Genomic DNA, 19,557 nt, shown 5'->3' with positions numbered 1-19,557 from the left:
TCCGCAAACTGCTGTAAAAGATTTCTTTTTCAAAATTGTTACCTGAGCATGGGTAAATTACACTGAAGCTGCCTACTGTGTGGAAATCGTGTTGTGGTAGAACATTCTAAATAACATGATTCATATAAATAACTATAAGAGCAAAGTAGTTTTGTACCTACCCAATCGACCACATTGAAGTGAATAGCCCAGAAACCAGACCAAGAGTGCTTAATCCTTCCTGAAATCCATTTTCACTGTAAAGAGAAACATGCAATAAGTGAATCCTATAACGTGAAAGACACACTTAAATACTATCGAAAATACAAGTATTAACTGTGTGCAGCAGGTCTGTATAGAAGCACGGGTCAGGCAGTTCTGCAGCTCGGTTTTTATTTGCTCAGGTCTCTAGAGCTGCTACTGCTGCAGTCCCAAAGCACACCACGAGACACTCCCACCCATGTCCCCTTCTGCTGCCAGCACAGCAATATCAGACAGCTCATGCACGGCCATCCCGCCAAGCATATTACAAGTTTCATCTCCACCATTGTTTTCATGGCAGTACCACCGCCAAGAAAACCTTGGCCAGAGGATACAAAGGGGGCCCTACAGGCCTCCTGTTACTTCACACCCTGTGTATGCATACAGGAGGGGCACAACATGTGCCCCCATGTGTGCATGCACCCCAGTTCCTGCACAATATGGCCTTTACAGTCCATGGTGTGCAAGGAACTGTTTTTGGAATTCCCATTGCAGTGCCCATTTTCAGAGCACTGCCGTGGGAACATCAAAAACAAAGCCCACCAGACAGGAGGAAACTGCTAATCGGGCAGGAGGTCTGACCAAGGGTTTGGCTGGGGGGCAGGCCCGGCGCTGCACCACCAAAGTTGTAATCAGACCCTTTGTATTTCAGTTTCAAATTGGTTTTAGTGGCTAGAGCTGAGATCACTGTGCACTATAAGGGCCTGATTACCAATTTGGCAGCAGTGCCGTGCCAGGTCTGCCATACTGCCGCACCACCAAACCCGTGGTCAGCCTGCCCGCCAGATTAAGAGTTTCCTCCTGTCTGGTGGGCTTTGCTTTTGACGTTCCCACAGAGTTGAGGAAACGTGCAATGTGCTTGGCAGGACCATGGCAGACCCGCCAATCATATAACTGCCTCCTGGCTACCGCAACACCGCCAGGGAACAACAGTTCTCTGTCGGCTGTAGTGGGGCAATGGCGGTCTGACCGCCCTTATTGTAATAGGACTGTCGGGAGACTACCAACCCCGCACCCCCGATCCGTGGACCTCCAGACTTGTAATTAAGCCCTAAGTTGCCCATTTACACAGGTGCCTTGAGACTATTAGCAGGGCATATGGATGGTGTTGCTGGTGCCATAGGAATTAGCCTTTTGATTGGTGGTGGAACCAGCAGCAAAGCTCAGGTGGGCACAGACCAGAAAGAAGCACGCTTTCACAAGCATGGTCTACAACCAACTGAGCATGTTCAGCGGAATTTATCAGCCAGTCAGTAGGTACTTCAGGTGACAGGAAGGCACCTCCTGCCCAGTAACTTTACTTGTGAAAAAATGCTTACAATTAAAATAACGATAACCTGAATGTGTCATACTCACATCCAGAAACATACATAACGTACCAGTGATCATTCTGTCAAAAGCAGGACAAACGGAAAACCAGTTGCAACAATAGTAATACTGAGTAGCTTAAAGATACTCTGGCTTCTTCTTTTTATAGTATACCATCATTAGTCATGAAATACTTAATGTTTTAACTGTTGTGACTGTATCTTTTTGGGAAGTAGGATGATTTACCCCTATAACTGACAACAACAGCAGTTTACATGTAAATCTTTCTATCCAGAAACATAATCACAGTAAATAATGTATACTTGAATACATAACAGAAAATGGATTTAGGCGCTTTGATCACATACATTAGTTCTATTCAAACAGGGTACACAGCTAAATCAAAATAGCAACATATTCAAATTAATTACTTTGAAAATGTCGAAAAAAATATCCTTTCTCTGTACTACTAATTAGTGGAAATGTACTGCTTCATGACTTCAGGATTGCTCCAACCTAACATTTTGCAGGAACAAAGAACAAAAGCCACACACACCTTTGCCAGCTCAACCATGAATGGCAGAAACAGAAAGCATATTTAACCACAGTGCAAACAGCACTGCTAAACAATAGAGCGTTTTTTATCGGTCAAGTCCAACCAGAACACCATCTTGGGCAGGTCAGAAACTGTGGAATCAACTTTAATAACCTTGTTGGTATGATGTGAAGCATTTCTTGTCTCCAAATTCCCAGGTAAGAATCTCCTCCATTCTTCAACCTCGATTTAGTGAATAGACCAAATACAGTCAAACTGTCAAAGATAAATTTTCAGGCAGTGGTGATATGAAGGGAGTCACACAGAATGTGTTAATGGTAATATCAAAGGATGGGGTATTCCGGGACCCTTTGGGCCAGATGTAGGACCCTACCAATTTGTGAATCGCAAATTGAGTCATTTTGCGACTTGCAAGTTGGAATGTGCAACAGTGTCTCAGACACTGTTTGCAATTCCTAATGGGGTCGCAAATTGCATACCTCATTAATATTCTTGAGGCAGGTGCAACTTGCAACCCCATTAGGAATCGCTAGCACTCCCAAGGATGGTGGCCTGCTGGGGTTAGCGGACCACCATGTCTGTAACTGCTTTTTAAATCAAGCAGCTTTTTTAAAATGCAGCTTGGGGATGCATTTATAAAAGAAAAATGAAATGTTTAGCTTGGGGATGCATTTAAAAAAGAAAAATGAAATGTTTCTGTTTCATTTTTTAAGGGCGGGCAGTGGTCCCTGGCATCACTGCCTGCTCTTAAAAAATATTTTCACATCCATTTACATAGGTGAGGCAGTCCCCTGGGGACCCCTTCCCGTTTGCGAGTGGCTTGGTGAACTGCAAGTTTTTTGCGGCCACAAATGCGGTTGCAAAACAATGGTACATTTCATTGTGACTCGCTATTAGGAAGAGACGCACATTCTTAATAGCGAGAGTCGTAGAAGCTACTTTGCAAGTCACAGACTCGCAAAATAGTGTTTGCACATGCCAGGACCCATTTTTGCAGTTGCAAAAGGGCCGATTTCCCATTTGCGACCACAAAAAACGGTCGTACATCTGGCCCCAAGTGAATTAACCACCTTCAAGACTCCAGCGCTATGCATGCTCTCCTGCTTCACAAGTAAACAGGATAGCGATGGAGCTTAGTGTCTAATAAGACCGTCTGAGCTGGCTAGGGATAGATTCAGTCCACCAGGTCAGGTTTTCTCAGTTGTTAATAAAATGCTTGGCCCACTCTTGCAGGATTAAAGACAGTTGGGAATTTCTGCCATCGCTGAGTGACATAGTGGTCCTAGCTGCTACAAGCATGTAACTGGAGGAATGAGGCATTTTAGTTATAAGTTTAAATGTGATTAGGTTGAATAGGGTGGTAAGGACACGAATATTACTTTTTGAAACTGAAAAAAAAAGATGTCATTGAAAATGTTAAGATCTACTTTTCGTGTAGAACTGCAGTTGGTTTTCTGCGTTATTTAAATTTTGATGGAGAAGAGAGGCAGTTTTATACTTTGAAACGTCATGTGTACCCCAGTTCTCAAATTACAAGAAAAGAAGCAAGGCCATTTGTCTAGCATGTGGATATCTGTGTTATATAATAAGATTTAAAACATGTATTTTCTCATATTCTCTTGTAGTTTGAATCCGCTTTTCCATGTAAGAGTTCGTAAAGTACCTCTTTAAAAATGATTGACTGCTATCTCTTAAAATTGATCATTTAAGGGTAACATGTCTGGTGTATAAAACACTGTGTTACAATGATCCCTGAAAGAGTTCGTTGTGCGCCTCAGATTGTCACTCTCTTTCTATCACAGTTCACCCATTTGCTTTCAGTATGTTCCCTCATTCGTCATTGGCTGTAAATACATATAACCCTTATTATTGGTAACCAAGGGAATCTCGCATACTATATTATTTTACTGATGTAGGAGCATTTCTGGCAGAAATGTGAATGAGTTCACATATAAACATATGTACTTTTTCACACAAGCCACGGCTTTGCCAGAATACCCTCCCAGCTTCACTAAGAGAGTGTGTACTACTGATTTAAAATGCATGTTATCAATGGGTACACTACCCATCCTCACCCTCCCATCATTGTCACTGCTGATGTTAAAAAACATCAATTTATGCCTCCATATTAAGAGTACCTGCCAACAGCTGGAGCAGTTAAGGGGACGAAGAATGAGCCATATGGCACTGAAAGAACCCAGCCAGGAGATTCTACTGCCTCTGTAGCGGGTTATGGAGCCTGGCACACAGCTGAAAATGAATGAAGATGGGGACCATGGCTGCTGACTGGCACTGAGGGCTAAGCTCTGGGGTATGGAAAGCTGTCCTTCTAGGCGGTGCTGGGGTGAGAGTACATCATCTTTAGAAAGAAATATCAACCCGCTGACGATACAATGCGCCTGTCATTGGTGGCAATCTTGACCAGTGGGAGTCATGCAGCAAAGTTCAGGGGTTTGTGAGACGAGCACTAGAGTGGCGCGGCGTGCCTACCAGAGGTGTGTGGGGGGCTCCGAATCCCCAGACTGCTCGATTGAATGCAAATGGGTGCTTGGTAAAGGTGTGCAAGGGTTCCCCTGGAAAAGCACAGAAGATTTTTCCTTTCAATGTGTGGGGTCACTGAGTTCTGGACTGCACAACACCGTTGGGTGACATTAACACATATCAAATGCCGTGACAACACCCAGGTGCATTCTCTGAGATTGTAGACTGCACAAATCATCTGGTACATCTCCGATACAAGTTGGTTGAAATCATATAATCTGCATACAACAAGATGTACAGTGAGTGCTCATCTGTCCGAAGCACTTGATAGCCGTACCCCTGCCTTACCTTCAGAGGCAGTATCACTAGTGCACATAATACAGGGGAAAGGCGGTATCCCTGTCTCGTTTCTCTTCCAACCATTCATGGTTCTAATTCTATGCTCCTGTTTTAATTCTGGTCTCAGGAGCGATATAGATCAATTTAGTACACGCCAGAAACCAACGACCTAGACCCTTACCGGCCATGACTCTGTAAAGGCCTGGTTGAATCTGCTGAATGCCAGGATTGGATTAGCAAAAAGGAAGCAAAATTCCTAGTTAAGAGAGACCCTAGGGTCCCTTATTTCTATGTCCTACCCAAGATCCACAAGGGGACCACACCGGTCCCGGGACGACCAATAGTGTCAGGTATAGACTCTGTGCTTGAACCACTATCACAATTTTGTGATCATTTCCTCCAACCCTTGGTCAAGCACATTCTGTCCTACATCCAGGACACTACTGACGTCCTACGACTATTGGAGGACTTCGGGGACAATGCACATATAGACTTCCTCATCACCCTGGACGTAGAAGCCCTCTACACGAACATCCCACAGAGGGCCACACTAGGGGTGATTAAGGAGGTACTTAATGTTGAGCCATGGACCTCACCTACACCACCAGCATTTATCATGGAATGTGCGACACTCGTCTCACTGAGAATTATTTCGAGTTCAGAGGTCAATACTACCACCAGAGCCAGGGCACTTCGATGGGGAGCACATTTGCCCCCAGCGTGGCCTGCCTGTACATGGCCGACTTTGAGGGGCAACATATCCACCAACAGACTAACCCTTACCACACTAACATCAAACCGTGGTACAGGTTTATAGACGATATCTTGATTTTCTGGGTTGGCAACAAAGACTCCTACAATGAATTCTTTGGGTGGATCAATTCACTAAACCCATACCTGCACTTTACAATGACCGCCTCCTCCTCACAGATCTCGTTCCTGGACCTCACAATCATGATTGAAGGTGGACACCTGACATCGTCTATGTTCTGAAAAGCTACAGATCAGAACAGCTTGCTCCACTTCACCAGTCACCACCCCAAAGCCTTGTGGGTGAACCTGCCCTTCAGGCAGTTCGTGAGGGTCAGGCGTAACTGCAGCAGTCTGGCTGATTACAAAACACAGCCCACAAACCTGTCCAGAAATCTGACAGATAGAGGTTACCCCAGCAGAGAGATAACGAAGGCACAGAAAAGAGCACAGAACAATCATAAGGGGGGCCTATTGGAAAGGAGAATACAGAACCCTGAGGTGAACGAATCTATGACATGTGTCACCACGTTCACACCGGCTTCAAATGCAGTGAAGAAAATACTTAAATGTCATTGGCAGATCCTGAATACAGGGGGCCTTGTCCTTGACCTGCCCCGGTTCGCATTTAAGAGATCAAAGAACATTTAGGATATGTTGATCCAGACCAGACCCAGGAAATCCCCAGCGGGGTCACAATCCATCCTGTGGCAACTACCACCAGTCAAGGGACACTACCCCTGTGGGACATGTAGTGTATGCCCTTTCACAGCCATACACAAGACAATCCAACTTACCCCCACTTTCACTTGGGAATTGAGAGGACACACGAACTGCAACACCGCTAACTGCATCTACCTCTTGATATTCCCCTGCGGTTTGTACTATGTGGGCATGACTACTCGCCCAATAAAAACACATATGTCCGAGCACCGAAGCAACTTTCGTTGCAAAAAGAGCAATACTAAGATGTGTAGGCACTTCATGGAACAAAATCACAGTGCTGATTCCCTGAGGGGGCTAATACTGGAAGCAAATGCGAGCACCACCAAGCAGAACATGTTTTTTAAAGAACAAAGGTGGGTTCACCACTTGGCCTCCGATAGTGCAGGACTGAATGAGGACATTCCGTGGAGCTCCCTCTAGGACATCCCACACACTCCTTCATATGTCCCTTAAATTGAACACAACACTAATTGAAACACCACTGGTCCGGTTGTTCACAACCCGACCGCCTTGTACCTTTGATGAGGACATAAGTTTACAGTGTGTACTCCGCACCACATGGTGGGCTTGTAATTGACACACACATTGGTCTTGCCTAGAAACTCAAACACTGGTTGGCATTTTGCCATACGAGGTAACCGACGACAGTCCATGTGGCATGAGCCACACTAAGGGGCTCATTATGATTGCGGATTTTCCGCATCCTCCGGGCCGGCGGAAGCCACAGCCGTTCCGGAGGATGCGGAAAATCCGCAGCGGACCCACCAAAGACCCACCGCCACATTAGGATGGCTGGTGGGTCCTGGTTTCCGTCCGCAGCTTTTCCTCCGCTGTTGGCTTACAACCGCGGAGGAAAAGCACTAATCTGGTGACGGTGTCTCTCTGACACCGTCCGCCAGATTAGTATGTGCCTGCAAACATGCTTTTCCGCGGCGGCTTTACCGCCGTGGAAAAGCATGTGTAACTTCACTGCGGCGGCCCGTTGCGGGCCCCCTAGGTGAAGGGGGGGTGGGGAGTGCACATGGGAGGTACCTATGGTACCCCCCTGCATTTGTATGCAGAAAGCGGCAGGCACCGCGCGGTGCCTGCCTCTTTCTGCATGCAAATGCAATGCGTGCATTTTTAACATTGCCGCGGGTGCAGCTTGAAGCCGCACCCGCCGCAATGTTAAAAATAGAGGATGTGACCGCCACCCTGGCGGTCACATCCTAATCGCACAGGAGGGGACTCCGCAGCCCATGCAGACGTCCCTTCCTCCTCAATGATCGCGGACAGACGCAAGTCCGTCCGCGATCATAATCGGCCCCTTAGGTTGGATCCCCAAACACCATTAGGAAATGGCCGCCGCCGCAACTAGTGAACCCAAGCAACAATTAAGCAGCCCAGCGGCATCAACTAAAACCAACCACAAAACCCCCCCATTTGGGAATACTGATTACAATGTAATTCAACTAGTCCTAGTAACTGCTAAGCTAGACCGCTAAGCTAGGGCTCTATCACAGCTTTCAAGGCCTAGACAATACTTAGACAAATATCGAAGTAACCACTAAGAAATGGTGGTAATAAGCAATACACATTTTGCTCACTGGAAGGAGCCTATGTGATGCAAATGCTACCAGCCCTCATAATGCCAAGCTAGGGCTCTGCCGATAGACTTTAAAGGAATGTGCACGCATATGTAAACTCTTTAAAATCACCACTTAGAAATGGCTGCCGCCATACGAGCTGAACTCTGTACCAACACTAACCCCGCCCAAGATCAGGTGACTGTCATCACACGCCCATAAGAAGATGGCCGCCAGACACCGGATTACCTACCGGACCTGGCGGCGAGGGGTAGGTCTATCCACGAAGGCACGGGATTTTCCAAGTAAGTGTTTGTCCCGCGTACCTGGCACTGGGACCTGTGGGGGAAACCCATATAGCGGACAGCCGTTCCATGTCTTGGCATCATGACTGGCTGAATATGTATGAGAGAGAGGGGGGTGTGTTGTTAAGTTCAAAGGGCGAGTGTCTGGTTTTGGGACTAAAGGGACCTAGCGAGTCTTACCAGTTTACTCGCAGAATTCACCTGCCCGTATTTTGATTAACCTCCTTGGGGTGTGTTAGCGGGATTTACCGCATCAGCCTGCAACCACTCCTCTTGCTGCCACAATGCTGTGCCTCACACCTAATAGCAAAGGGGCATTTTTGAAAGAATGAGTGACCCGCGGCACTTCGCCGCTTGTAACCACGTGTGGTAGCTTATACGTCAGCCTGCAACCACTCCTTTTACATTTTTAACTGAATGAGTGACCGGCAGCATTTCGACGCTTGTAACCACGTATGGCAATTTATACATCAGCCGGCAACCACTCATCTTGCTGTCACAATTCCCTGCCTCACTCCTAATAGCAAAGGGGCTTTTTTTAATGATTGAGTGACCCGCGGCAGTTCGCCGTTTATAACCACTTGTGGCAGTTGTATTACAATATTTCACCCGAGGACAGTATTTTCCCATTAGTCGAATGTGAGCGCTTGTGCAGAAGACAGTTGAGTGAGCGCAGAGGTTCACAATACCCCTTGTTTGCCATATCCAGCCTGAAAATACAGAGGTTGCTGTTGTTGTAGCTCACCACTGACCAGATTGGTGAGTGTTAAGAATCCTAAGATACTATGGGAATGCTGCTGGTAACATTGTTTTTAAATTGTGTTTTCCCACAGGGGCTTGCTACTCACTGTGCTCACTGTGGATGTCACGTTTTCTTTTTAACTCACATGCTGGTGACACCCTCACTGGCATGTTACACAGAGTGTACTAGGTCACGCACGATTGTTTGTGGAGTGTAACCTGTTGTGATTTGCTTTCTTTTGTCTCCCAGTTTAGGCAGATACAGCGCAACACAGGTACACCTTTATTTTCCATTTGAGAATCAGTAATTAGTACCTGATACGTAGGAAAATATACTTTGTAGACAGTTTTAATATTAAATCTTATCCCGACATTGGTCCTGATGAATCGCTAGTCAGTGTACAATAGCGAGAAACATGTCGACCCAGTCCTGCACACACTAGCCTAGTCTCGCACATGGGAACATAACCTCCCTTCAAGTACAGTCTAGTTCTCTTTTAATTGAAGCCCAGAATAAACCTGATCTTGGCACCCTTAGCCTCATTTTAACTCACTGCAACGTCTACATCACCTTGACCCCATACCCGCACTTCACCCATATGGCAGTTGGATAGAAGATCTCCGCCAAAGAGCCCCTCCTAGAGGTGTCGCCCGTTGGGTATTGCACTCCCGAACCAACTAGGAGCACTGCCAATGATGAAGCATGACACCTGCAAGGGTGTGTGAGGCCATTACATCCAACAAAATGGATGCCCATCCGTCGGACTCCACTTAGTTCCTACTACAGCCAAACAACTGAGCAGACCTAACACTCCTTTTTATTAGGAACAGCCCAGTACCTTCTTGGATACCGATACTTTGGGCGAACACTGTGGCTGGACCTACCACTCTGTAAAGGAAGTCCCACTGAAGAGTGTCAAAGACCTTCTCAGTATCAATAGAGAGTACCAAGACCTTCAGACTTGCAATCAGGTGACTATCCAGGTCCCTTAGTGGGGGAAGATATATTTTATAACACTAATGTTTCCATGGTGGATACTTCAATTTCCACCTCCCTTTGGAATCTTATGTGAATCAACTGTTTGTTTTTGTAAAAGAACGTGAGGCATTTAAGTCAATCGTTAGATTCAAGAAATAATCCCCTTCTGCTCACAGTGATATACTTACTGTATAAAGATACAGAGTCAAAGACAAAGCAATGGATAAAGTAAGGGCTCTTTCCAACTAGTCAGCTTTTTTCACATTCTTCTGCAACACAGTCCAATCAACTAATTCTCCAGTTCTGGGTACACACTTATTTTTCTCTGCCTGTTCCAGGTAATTCTTAAATTATTTTACTGGTGACACTACATTGCTGGTCATGCTTAGCAGTTCTATACATTTAGCGTACCTCTGAAAATAAATTTCTTTATATTCCCTTTGAACCCTATTCATAAAAATTACATTTTTGGGATCACTTGTTCCAGAACCACATGTCCACATAAATTTACTTTACTTTTAGAATGCATTTTCACCTGTGGAGTATTGAAATGTTCCTATCAAATCCAGTGGTGGCAGCCACAAACAACTGGTGTTGGGGCGGGCGAGGGAACGCCGGAGAAGGGCATGAGGAAAGCCCATTCTAGGGGGATGCTAGTAATAATATATATATTTTTTAAAGAACTTACGTGAAGCCACTGGCCGCCTCTCATGCCACATTGCGTCTTCGGTCATCTTCCTGGTCCCAGCAGCCCCATGGGACAGACTCCCATTTAATCCCTGTGTTGCTCTCCTTCTGTGAGAGCAGCACGGGGATTGGCCTGAGTGGGCTAAAAAGACGCTCCTCTCAGACCAGGGGTTATGTGCTGTTTCACCAGCCCGGCTGCTCATTGCAGCCAGGCAGGCTATAGTATCGTATACGAGGTTAGCATGCTGTCGTGCAATATGGGAAGATTAACAGATTGCAGCCAAGTGGCGTTACATGTCAGATCTGTGTGAAATGGGTACTGGAGCCCAGAAAAGAAACAGAAACAAAATTGCTACACGGTGTCCGATGTGCAGGCCCTAGTTGCTGTTTCAATGATAGGGAAGCCAGAATAGCCTTAATTCAGATGCAAGGACACACGATTGTGTGTCAAATGCAATGTGTCCAAATGGAGGTTTTCATTCATGTAGCACAATCATACCACAGAAAAGCAGCACCACAAATTACCCACCTGGGACAGTGAAGAACCCAGTTTTGCGGACATAACAGGTTTTGGTAAAAAGATAAGTTGCCACATCTCCTAGATGCAAAAGTAAAAGCACATGTACACCTAGCTACAAATGAGTGGACGCCAACTATGAGTCTCTCTATAGCCTAGTGAGGGAGGCTGCCCCACACACGATTACCATATGGATTTTGCAGGGATACTCAAAGTACGGCCCGGGGGACGCATGTAGCCTTCCTGACCTTTAATTGACGCCCCCTGGTGAACAGCAGCACTGGGCTGCTGTTCAGATGACAGAGCAGGAACATTCAGAAAGCTGTGAAACAAACGGCATACTTTACTTCCACGTTAACTAAACTACCATTAAAGAAGAAAAGAAGATGTCCTAGACAATTTATCTAAGGAACACCTTTAGTTTTAAAGACATCTTGCACTAAACATGTAAAAACATGATAAACTCTCTGTAAACTTCAAAAAAGTGTATTTTCTTATCATGCATGATCGTTTTACCTTAGTAAATCTGATTATGTCACTGCATTGAGAGGCATTTATGAGCAGTTTTTAAACATGATCATGGAAACATTAATGTCACGATACCAAAGGGGATGATGAACGGAGTGTTTGAGCAAATCAAACACTCACAGGCCCGGACTGGCCGTTGCGGGCACCGGGCAATCCCCCGGTGCGCCGCAAGGGTGGGGGCCGGTTTTGGGTCCTGGGGGCCGGTTTTGTTACAGGGCCATTTTTGCAGCGGCCCTGTAGCAAAATCGTCCGAAAACCGGCCCCGCCAAAGAGCTCGGTCGCACACCCAGGGGGCCGGTCGAGCACTTTGCCAGGGCCGGTTTTGGTTTTCAGTCCGGCCCTGAACACTCACCCCCAGTCAACTGATCTGGGTTTAATCCATTGTCATTCTTTAGCTCACTCCACCACCCCAGTTCAGACATGGCCATATGCAAATCAGTCTGACCCTGTGCCTCATGGGAACAGTCCAGCCCGAACTCCCAAGCCATGTCTTTCTTGGACCGGAAACAAGCATCCTGGAACCGGTTTCGGGTTCATAACCCTCATCAGCCAGGCTATCTTGAATGCAGTGGCAAAGTGAGCAAGGGACCCACGTCTCGGCATACCCTGCCAACTTAGGGCGAACAAATCGATACCAAAGGGGATGATGAATGGAGCATTTAAGCAAATCAAACACTCACCCCAGTTAACTGATCTGGGTTTAATCCATCATCATTCTTTAGCTCACTCCACCACCCCAGTTCAGACATGGCCATATGCAAATCAGTCTGACCCTGTGCCTCATGGGAACAGTCCAGCCCGAACTGCCAAGCCATGTCTTCCCTGGACCGGAAACAGCATCCTGGGACCGGTTTCGGGTTGTAACCCTCATCATCCAGGCTATCTTGACTCCAGTGGCGAAGTGAGCAAGGGACCCACATCTGGGCATACCCCGCCAATTTAGGGCGAACCAAGCAATACCAAAGGGGATGATGAACGGAGTGTTTGAGCAAATCAAACACTCACCCCGTCAACTGATCTGGGTTTAATCCATCATCATTCTTTAGCTCACTCCACCACCCCAGTTCAGACATGGCCATATGCAAATCAGTCTGACCCAATTCTGAAAACAATGCCATTAGAGAACCAAGCGGCAAGTCATTTGTCAAGTGCACCGTGTGTGTAGCCCTGCTTGTTATATAATTGAAACAACATTATAGAGTATTAAATAAAACACTAGAGAAGGTTTTGTACAGCACACATCCTTAACTCATATTTGAATAAGTTCTCATATGTAGTAATGAAGAAAGAGGAGGCAAAGTGGATTGAACTAATTGCCAATGATGACACAATTTCATCACGTGGGGAAGCCAGACTGATACCAGGTTTTCTGGTTTCACACTTTAAAACCAGCCACCAGATGAGTATATCTTTGTCTCTCACTTTTTACATTAGAAGTTAATGCTTTGACTTTAATTTTTGGTTCATGAGATTAGAGAGTTGGTGGCAGACAAAAGTCACATGAAGGCTTTGTTTGTTGTCCACAGCATGCATCTGCTTCGGATCTCCCTAGGACCACCTTTCATCACCCCAACACACACATTGCTGGCATCAGTGTGACCCTCCGGCATGCCACAGACAGTACTTTGCGGTCTCCGAGGAAATGTTTGCGAGTACCCACAGATTAGGATATACTTAGGGTCCACCGTAGCATTGTGCTGTGCTAGAGGATTTGACAAACCAATGCAGAACCCATACAGTATGTTCAAACATTTAAAGTTTTGGAAAAGTACAATGTAGAACACAAAGTAGAGCAAGGGGTCGTTCTGGACGGCTGTCAAAACACTGAAAGGACTTTCAGTCCTGCATGTGATTATTGAGCATTGGTTCAAAAGGGATTTTTTATTTTGGCACAACACTATTATAAAATAACATTTTGTTCACTGAACACTGAAAGGACTTTCATTCCTGCATGTGATTATTGAGCATTGGTTCAAAAGGGATTGTTTATGTTGGCACAATCTGTAGAAATAAAAATGTAAATGTTCGTTTTTTCAAAATCGCAAATCTCGAAAAGTACTTCACTGATTGCTTTGAAATTTAGACACAACATTGGATTCAAATACGCGCATGTTTTTATATACACAACGTTGGATTCCAATACGCATGTGTCGAATATGCGCGTGTTTTTAATCGAAAGCCCGAACAGACATGTCAATGTTCATTTGTTCAAAATCTTAAATCTCCGAAAGTTGTTCACAGATTGCTTTGAAATTTTGACACAACGTTGGTTTCGATTAAGCGCGTGTTTATATATACACAACATTGGATTTGAATACGCGCGTGTCCAATACGCACGTGTTTTTAATCGAAAGACCGAACAGACCCTATCGATTTGGTTGCTGCGCAACAACTACAAGGGATGCATAGAGATAATAGTCTACATATATTAGGAAGGCAGTTGGTCTCAGAATGTCAGACCGGGAAGTGGGTGGAGGGAGGGGGAGGAGTTGGTTTACTTTGCAACATTAAGAAAGGACGCATAGAGACAATAGTCTACATATATTCGGATGGACAGTTGGTGTCAGGATGGCAGACCGGGAAGTGGGTGGAGGGAAGGGGGAGGAGTTGGTTCACTTTGCAACATTAGCGCATGTTTATATATACATAACGTTGGATTCCAATACGTGCGTGTACAATACGCGTGTGTTTTTAATCAAAAGGCCGAACAGACCCTATCGATTTGTTTGCTGTGCAACAACTACAGGGGACTCATAGAGCCAATAGTCACAAAAACATATTGTATACCCACAAGTATTGTGAAATTGAACACATTAGAAACGTGCGCTTACTCTTTTCTTTCTCTTCCATTTAACCACACTGAGCCACAGCAATGCGTGGCCGGGTACAGCTAGTACTATTATAAAATAGCGTTTTGTTCACAGCTGCTAATGTTTCTTGTGTAATGATACAAAAGGAAATGGCTTGTGTTTTTAGTATTTATAAAGTTGCTGTGAATTATTAGATGCCAGACCTACTTGGGAAATTGTGAAACCACAGAGAAGATTCTGACTTCAGAAAATGTCCATACAATGACATATAAATGATATGTTATACCAAGTAAATAATATGCTTGTTTGCACTGTCTAGCTTGTCTTTTCTCATACTTCCCAGTGTGTCTTACAGATTCTCTAAACGTTGCCCAAGAAGTGCTTTCCTGCTGAAGCCTGTTATCAATTGAGACAAAATCACCTCTTGCTGGGAATAGTCTTCTTGCTGCCACTGAAGGAAATCCCCAACTGTTAGATACGTTACTAAACCATGCGTAAACCCCAAATATTCCTCTATCTTGAGTTTAGTCCTCAATCACACTCAAAAATGTGTCAAATATGACTTACATTAGTTCAATCTTATAAAAATAGTCCCGAGTTAATAAGACATTCTACAAAATCCTCTAGCATAGTTCTTTCTATTGATTTTCCTGACACCTTGAAGAGCGTCCATTAATTTCCTTAACAGCTCTGCAAGTTTATAAGTATAATTGCTAGTCTTTTCCCCTTTTTTATTTTTCTCAAGTGGAAAAACTTCTGCTCTTCCCAAGTACTCCAACAACTAGCATGCCTTGACTCAGCAAATAAAGAGACTTATCATATGGTATGTCTGAAAAGTGCATGTTTGTGATGCTTCTTGGTGCTGTGATACAACACAACACCTGCACCTCATCAAACTAATCCATACACAACACAAACTATATAAAAGAAAACAATCAAATCATTTGCTAAAATGCTAAGTTTACAGTTATCTTCTAAACATCCCTAGGTTTGTTTAAGAACATACGCTGAGAGGCAGGGTGTTCAATAATTTAGGAGTAGCCAGAAAAAAAAACACCTGTATCCAGTTCAGTTCAGATTAGCTTTATTCGATTTCAGTTTAAAAATCATAAAAGCAACAACAATACATAAGTAAATACCTTAACATTTCATTACAAAGTTAATATCAGCTATTAAAAACAAGATTAAATAGGTGTGACGGATCAGCTAATCAATATGGAAACATTTCAATATCAAGTAGGACATTGATAATACAAATTCTTTCTCTGGACTATCCAAATAACTAATTGCATGCGGAGGAAACTGCTGAAATTAAATTGGTTCACTAGCAAGGTCAAATAAATGCTCGTAGACTGATTTCAAAAAGCCATCTAAAGGTTAGGCCACAGCACATTTTGAGTTGTATTTATCTCTTCGATTGAGAATAAAGTGTAGGTGTTTGTACTTCTGAGATGCGGTTGAACTGGTTTACATGTATTTGGTTTTCTGGTTGGCGCAGATGAGCTGTAAATATGGCCGGAGTCATGACCTGTGTTATTCAGTGGTCTAGAAGCAACAGCTCATGTGTTCTCTCCTTAAATGGATCGGGTAGATAAACCTATTGACAGATTGCTTGCTGTTCCAGGTGATTCAATCTCTACTTCACTTGCTTGTTTTTTCTTGCAGAAAAACATCTTGCCCTGTTGTACTGTCAACACTACGTCATTAGTGGTGACTTCAACTGGTTTACATGGAGAAGGTCCTATTATATAATCCCTCATGCGAGCTAAACTGCAATGGAAATATTGCTTTAACATAGTTCCATCGGTTACAGTGGCTGCTAAAGTGTGTTCATCATATTCTTCCATGCAGCAAAAAGCTTTTGCATCTCATCCCCAAAGCCTACACTAGCTCTGTGAACACGTCAAGAAAAAATCCTTGATCTTCCTACCCATCAGTGGCAGGATGAATCTCATCCTACCTACAAAATACAATTTTCTCTACACCTCTTGTATACAGCTTGGTTGAGCCATCCTACAAAAGAATAATACTCTATTATCCTGGTTTGGTGCCAATGGTTCTCTGTGGTGGCCCTTAGGCATTTAACTGTGTCAAATCCTTTGGCGTGGAAGCTGCCTTCTTTCAGAAACCTTTATCGCTTGCTTTCACCACTAACATATATACTGGAGGTAAGCTCATAGCTCACATTTTTTGACAGGTATTTCCATAAGGAAGTTTGGGGCATAATATCAAGCCTAGGCGATAAAATTATCGCAGTTTTATTGGCAGGAAACTACCGATAAAGTGGCGATAATTGGCTTGATAATATGCTCTATGCAATTCCAATCAAAGCAAATGTTAGATGTCCTTCACATTTAACACAAGCTTCGATTGGAAATCCATAGAGCATATTATCAAGCCCATTATCGACACTTAATAGGCAGTTTCCTGCCGATAACGCAGCGATAATTTTATCGCCCAGGCTTGATAATATGCCCCTTTATTTTTATGGCACCAGTGCCTTGAGACATTGTGTCAAATGCGTTCAAGGAATCTAAAACAGAATGAATACAAGGGACTAAAGTTGAGGGAATGGAACTAATGAGGACCAATCAGAACACATCTGTGGCAACATAGAGTAGTTTATCACAATGTCAGAGTGGCCTTTAGTTGCATATCGACTGCAAAAAAGATAGAGAAGGATGGAGAAATCATGTTAATAAATGAAACACTTTAAAAACGTTCTAAATATAACAGTTTATCCAGACAAAAGGGCATTATTTATTACTTACTATGCACACGAAAGCATTTCAGGAAAGAGTGGAATGTATTGCATCCCGAGAAAAAAGCCCAGCATGACCAGTATTATGACGAACAGCCAAAACGAACTGTGAAAACAAATATCAAAACAACACATATCACAACGTTGAATTCTTTATTAAAAATAAATAGTCATTCATAGCCTGTCGTGTTTCATACATGCTGCCAACGCCTCTATAAACATATTATGTCTCACTTCAACGTTTTACAAATCATGTAAACTTGAAATTATGATAATCAAAATGTGAAGAATTGTACATAACTCATGGCAGCTTCTGTCGTCCGTGTCACTTGTAATGAAACCGCCTACATCAATATGTATATAATAAGTATAATTGGTCTCCCAAGGGCATTTCCATCCACTCTATTTGCAATTTTTGACTTTGAGAGAGCGCAAATCAAGTAAAATGTAGAAGTGTTTAATTAATACAGAGTGCATATATCAGTGTGAAAAGCTAATGTAGTAATGTTTAGAGATGTTAGAATGATATTAAATTCCATGTTATGTGGCTGTTGCAGAGGAGAATGTAATGCTGCCAAACGTAGAAATGTGTAGGCCTCATGGCAGTTCACTGAGAAAGAAAACGTGCCTTTACAATTTCACATGATATGGATTACTGTTGTTACAATTCAAAGTATAATTCTAGTAGGCCTGGAGAGATAAGGTCGTTTCTTTCGATCTGCATGTGCTAGTTAAAATCAGGTCGTGTTAAGCATAAATTGTGGACCATGCTCGAAGGTTTACGACTTGTGAGATAAGCTGGAGGCCGGAATTTGGGGCCCACTTCATGGGTGTCTGTTTGCAGGTGCGAGGGGGTTCCAATCAAGAGAGTGATGAATAGAGCTCTGTTCTGGGAGACAGGCACAGGCCTGGAGGAGGGTTCAGGAATTTCCTGGGGGGTACCGTCTTGCCGAAGAAGAGCCTGAGAAGCAAGGTCAACGCTAACAAGGAGCCCAGAGGAGTATCAGTATGGAAAAAGCCAGAACCGACACCACGTGAGGGGTGTACGTGAGGGGCGTCTCTGAGGGGCGTTTCAACTGTAATTGTGATTTTGTATTAGGGACAGCACCCTTGGGTGGAGTTAGAGCAGATGGCCTGAGGAACCTTAGAGAGCGGATGGGTAGGCAGAGAGGGTATAACTGCGATGCACAGATTTACAACAAAGACTAAGGGAAAGTGAGTGATCTTCTTTGGAAGTCACCACGGCTGACACCTTTTTAGGTTAAGATCCTGCTAAGTAGGGATGTCACTTAGTCTAGTGTAGGGACAGTCTAATCTGGATTTTTCTTCCTTTTGTAAATGACGCTCAAGTTACAACTTGTGTCTATTCTTGCAAACTTGCTGATCTTTGAATTAGTCTTGGTGATATTCTTCTGTCGCCTAAGAGCATTTAGAGAATTCATGTTTGTGTTGATGCCAGTGTATCTTTTGAACCTTATATTGAGATGTTTGTATCTCCAGTTATTTTTGGCTTTATAATAAAACTTTAAAACTTATTCGTAGTAAGTGGTTCTTCAGAGTTGTGTAAAGTCTTGAACTGATTAACCTAGTAGTGGATTGCTTCTTACGCTATGACAGGTAATAAAGGTTCAGTCGATCTGAGTGGGGTCTAGATCTATAGTGATCTGATAAGAGATCAAAAATCCCGCTGTAACAGTTGGTAGCAGTGTAGGATGGTTACCTTCTAGAGGAAGGTGATCTAGACTAGGTTAAGATTACCCCGAGGCCCCTAGAGATCGAGAGATAAGCAGCAGAAGAATCGCCTGCCAAAGAAAGTGCTGACGGTGCGAGAGAAAAGCAGCAGAGTCGGACGAGAGTGAGTATAATAAGGGTCATGCGTTGTCAGATTGCGGTGTTTTGTGTTGTATCTGTATTGTAATGTCATGCGGAGTTGAATGCCTGTAGTGTGATTGAGGGAGGGTTGTGAGCACGCGCAACCTGGTGAAAATCTTAAGTTTAAGTGGTTAGGGTGTATCGGACATCCAGAGTAATTGTCGACCATTGTAAAGGGGGTCATGAGGTACCATTGATCGCCCGCAGGACCGTGATAGGGGGAACGCAAGAGTGAGTGTATGGGTAACCGACGCAGGTCGGAAGTTACTGTGTGTAAGTAACCTATCAGTCAAGGCAATTGTCTGGACGTTCACGGAAAGACATTTCGTCAGTTAAGGTGACAATTACAGTTAGACTGTGGGCGTACAGTCAAGGAAAGTGATCGCTTGGTC

General features: G+C 44.0%; 1 protein-coding gene across 2 annotated transcripts in view; it reads right to left on the bottom strand.

Annotated features, from left to right (window-relative positions):
* Positions 1-19,557, bottom strand: part of SLC18B1 (solute carrier family 18 member B1) — a 569,858-nt gene that overhangs the window by 168,077 nt on the left and 382,224 nt on the right. The window contains exons 10-11 of one of the 2 annotated variants that reach the window (XM_086925400.1): positions 17,304-17,399; positions 162-236 (exon numbers count right to left, since the gene is read on the bottom strand). In XM_086925400.1, coding sequence (XP_086781526.1) covers positions 162-236; positions 17,304-17,399 — 171 coding nt within the window. Of the gene's footprint in view, positions 1-157; positions 237-17,303; positions 17,400-19,557 lie in introns of those variants that run through there. The other variant, XM_086925401.1, reaches the window with a different exon arrangement.

This window comes from Lissotriton vulgaris, chromosome 6, assembly GCF_964263255.1.
Source record: "Lissotriton vulgaris chromosome 6, aLisVul1.2, whole genome shotgun sequence".
Classification (NCBI taxonomy): domain Eukaryota; kingdom Metazoa; phylum Chordata; class Amphibia; order Caudata; family Salamandridae; genus Lissotriton; species Lissotriton vulgaris.
This window is presented reverse-complemented; position numbering and strand designations above follow the sequence as displayed.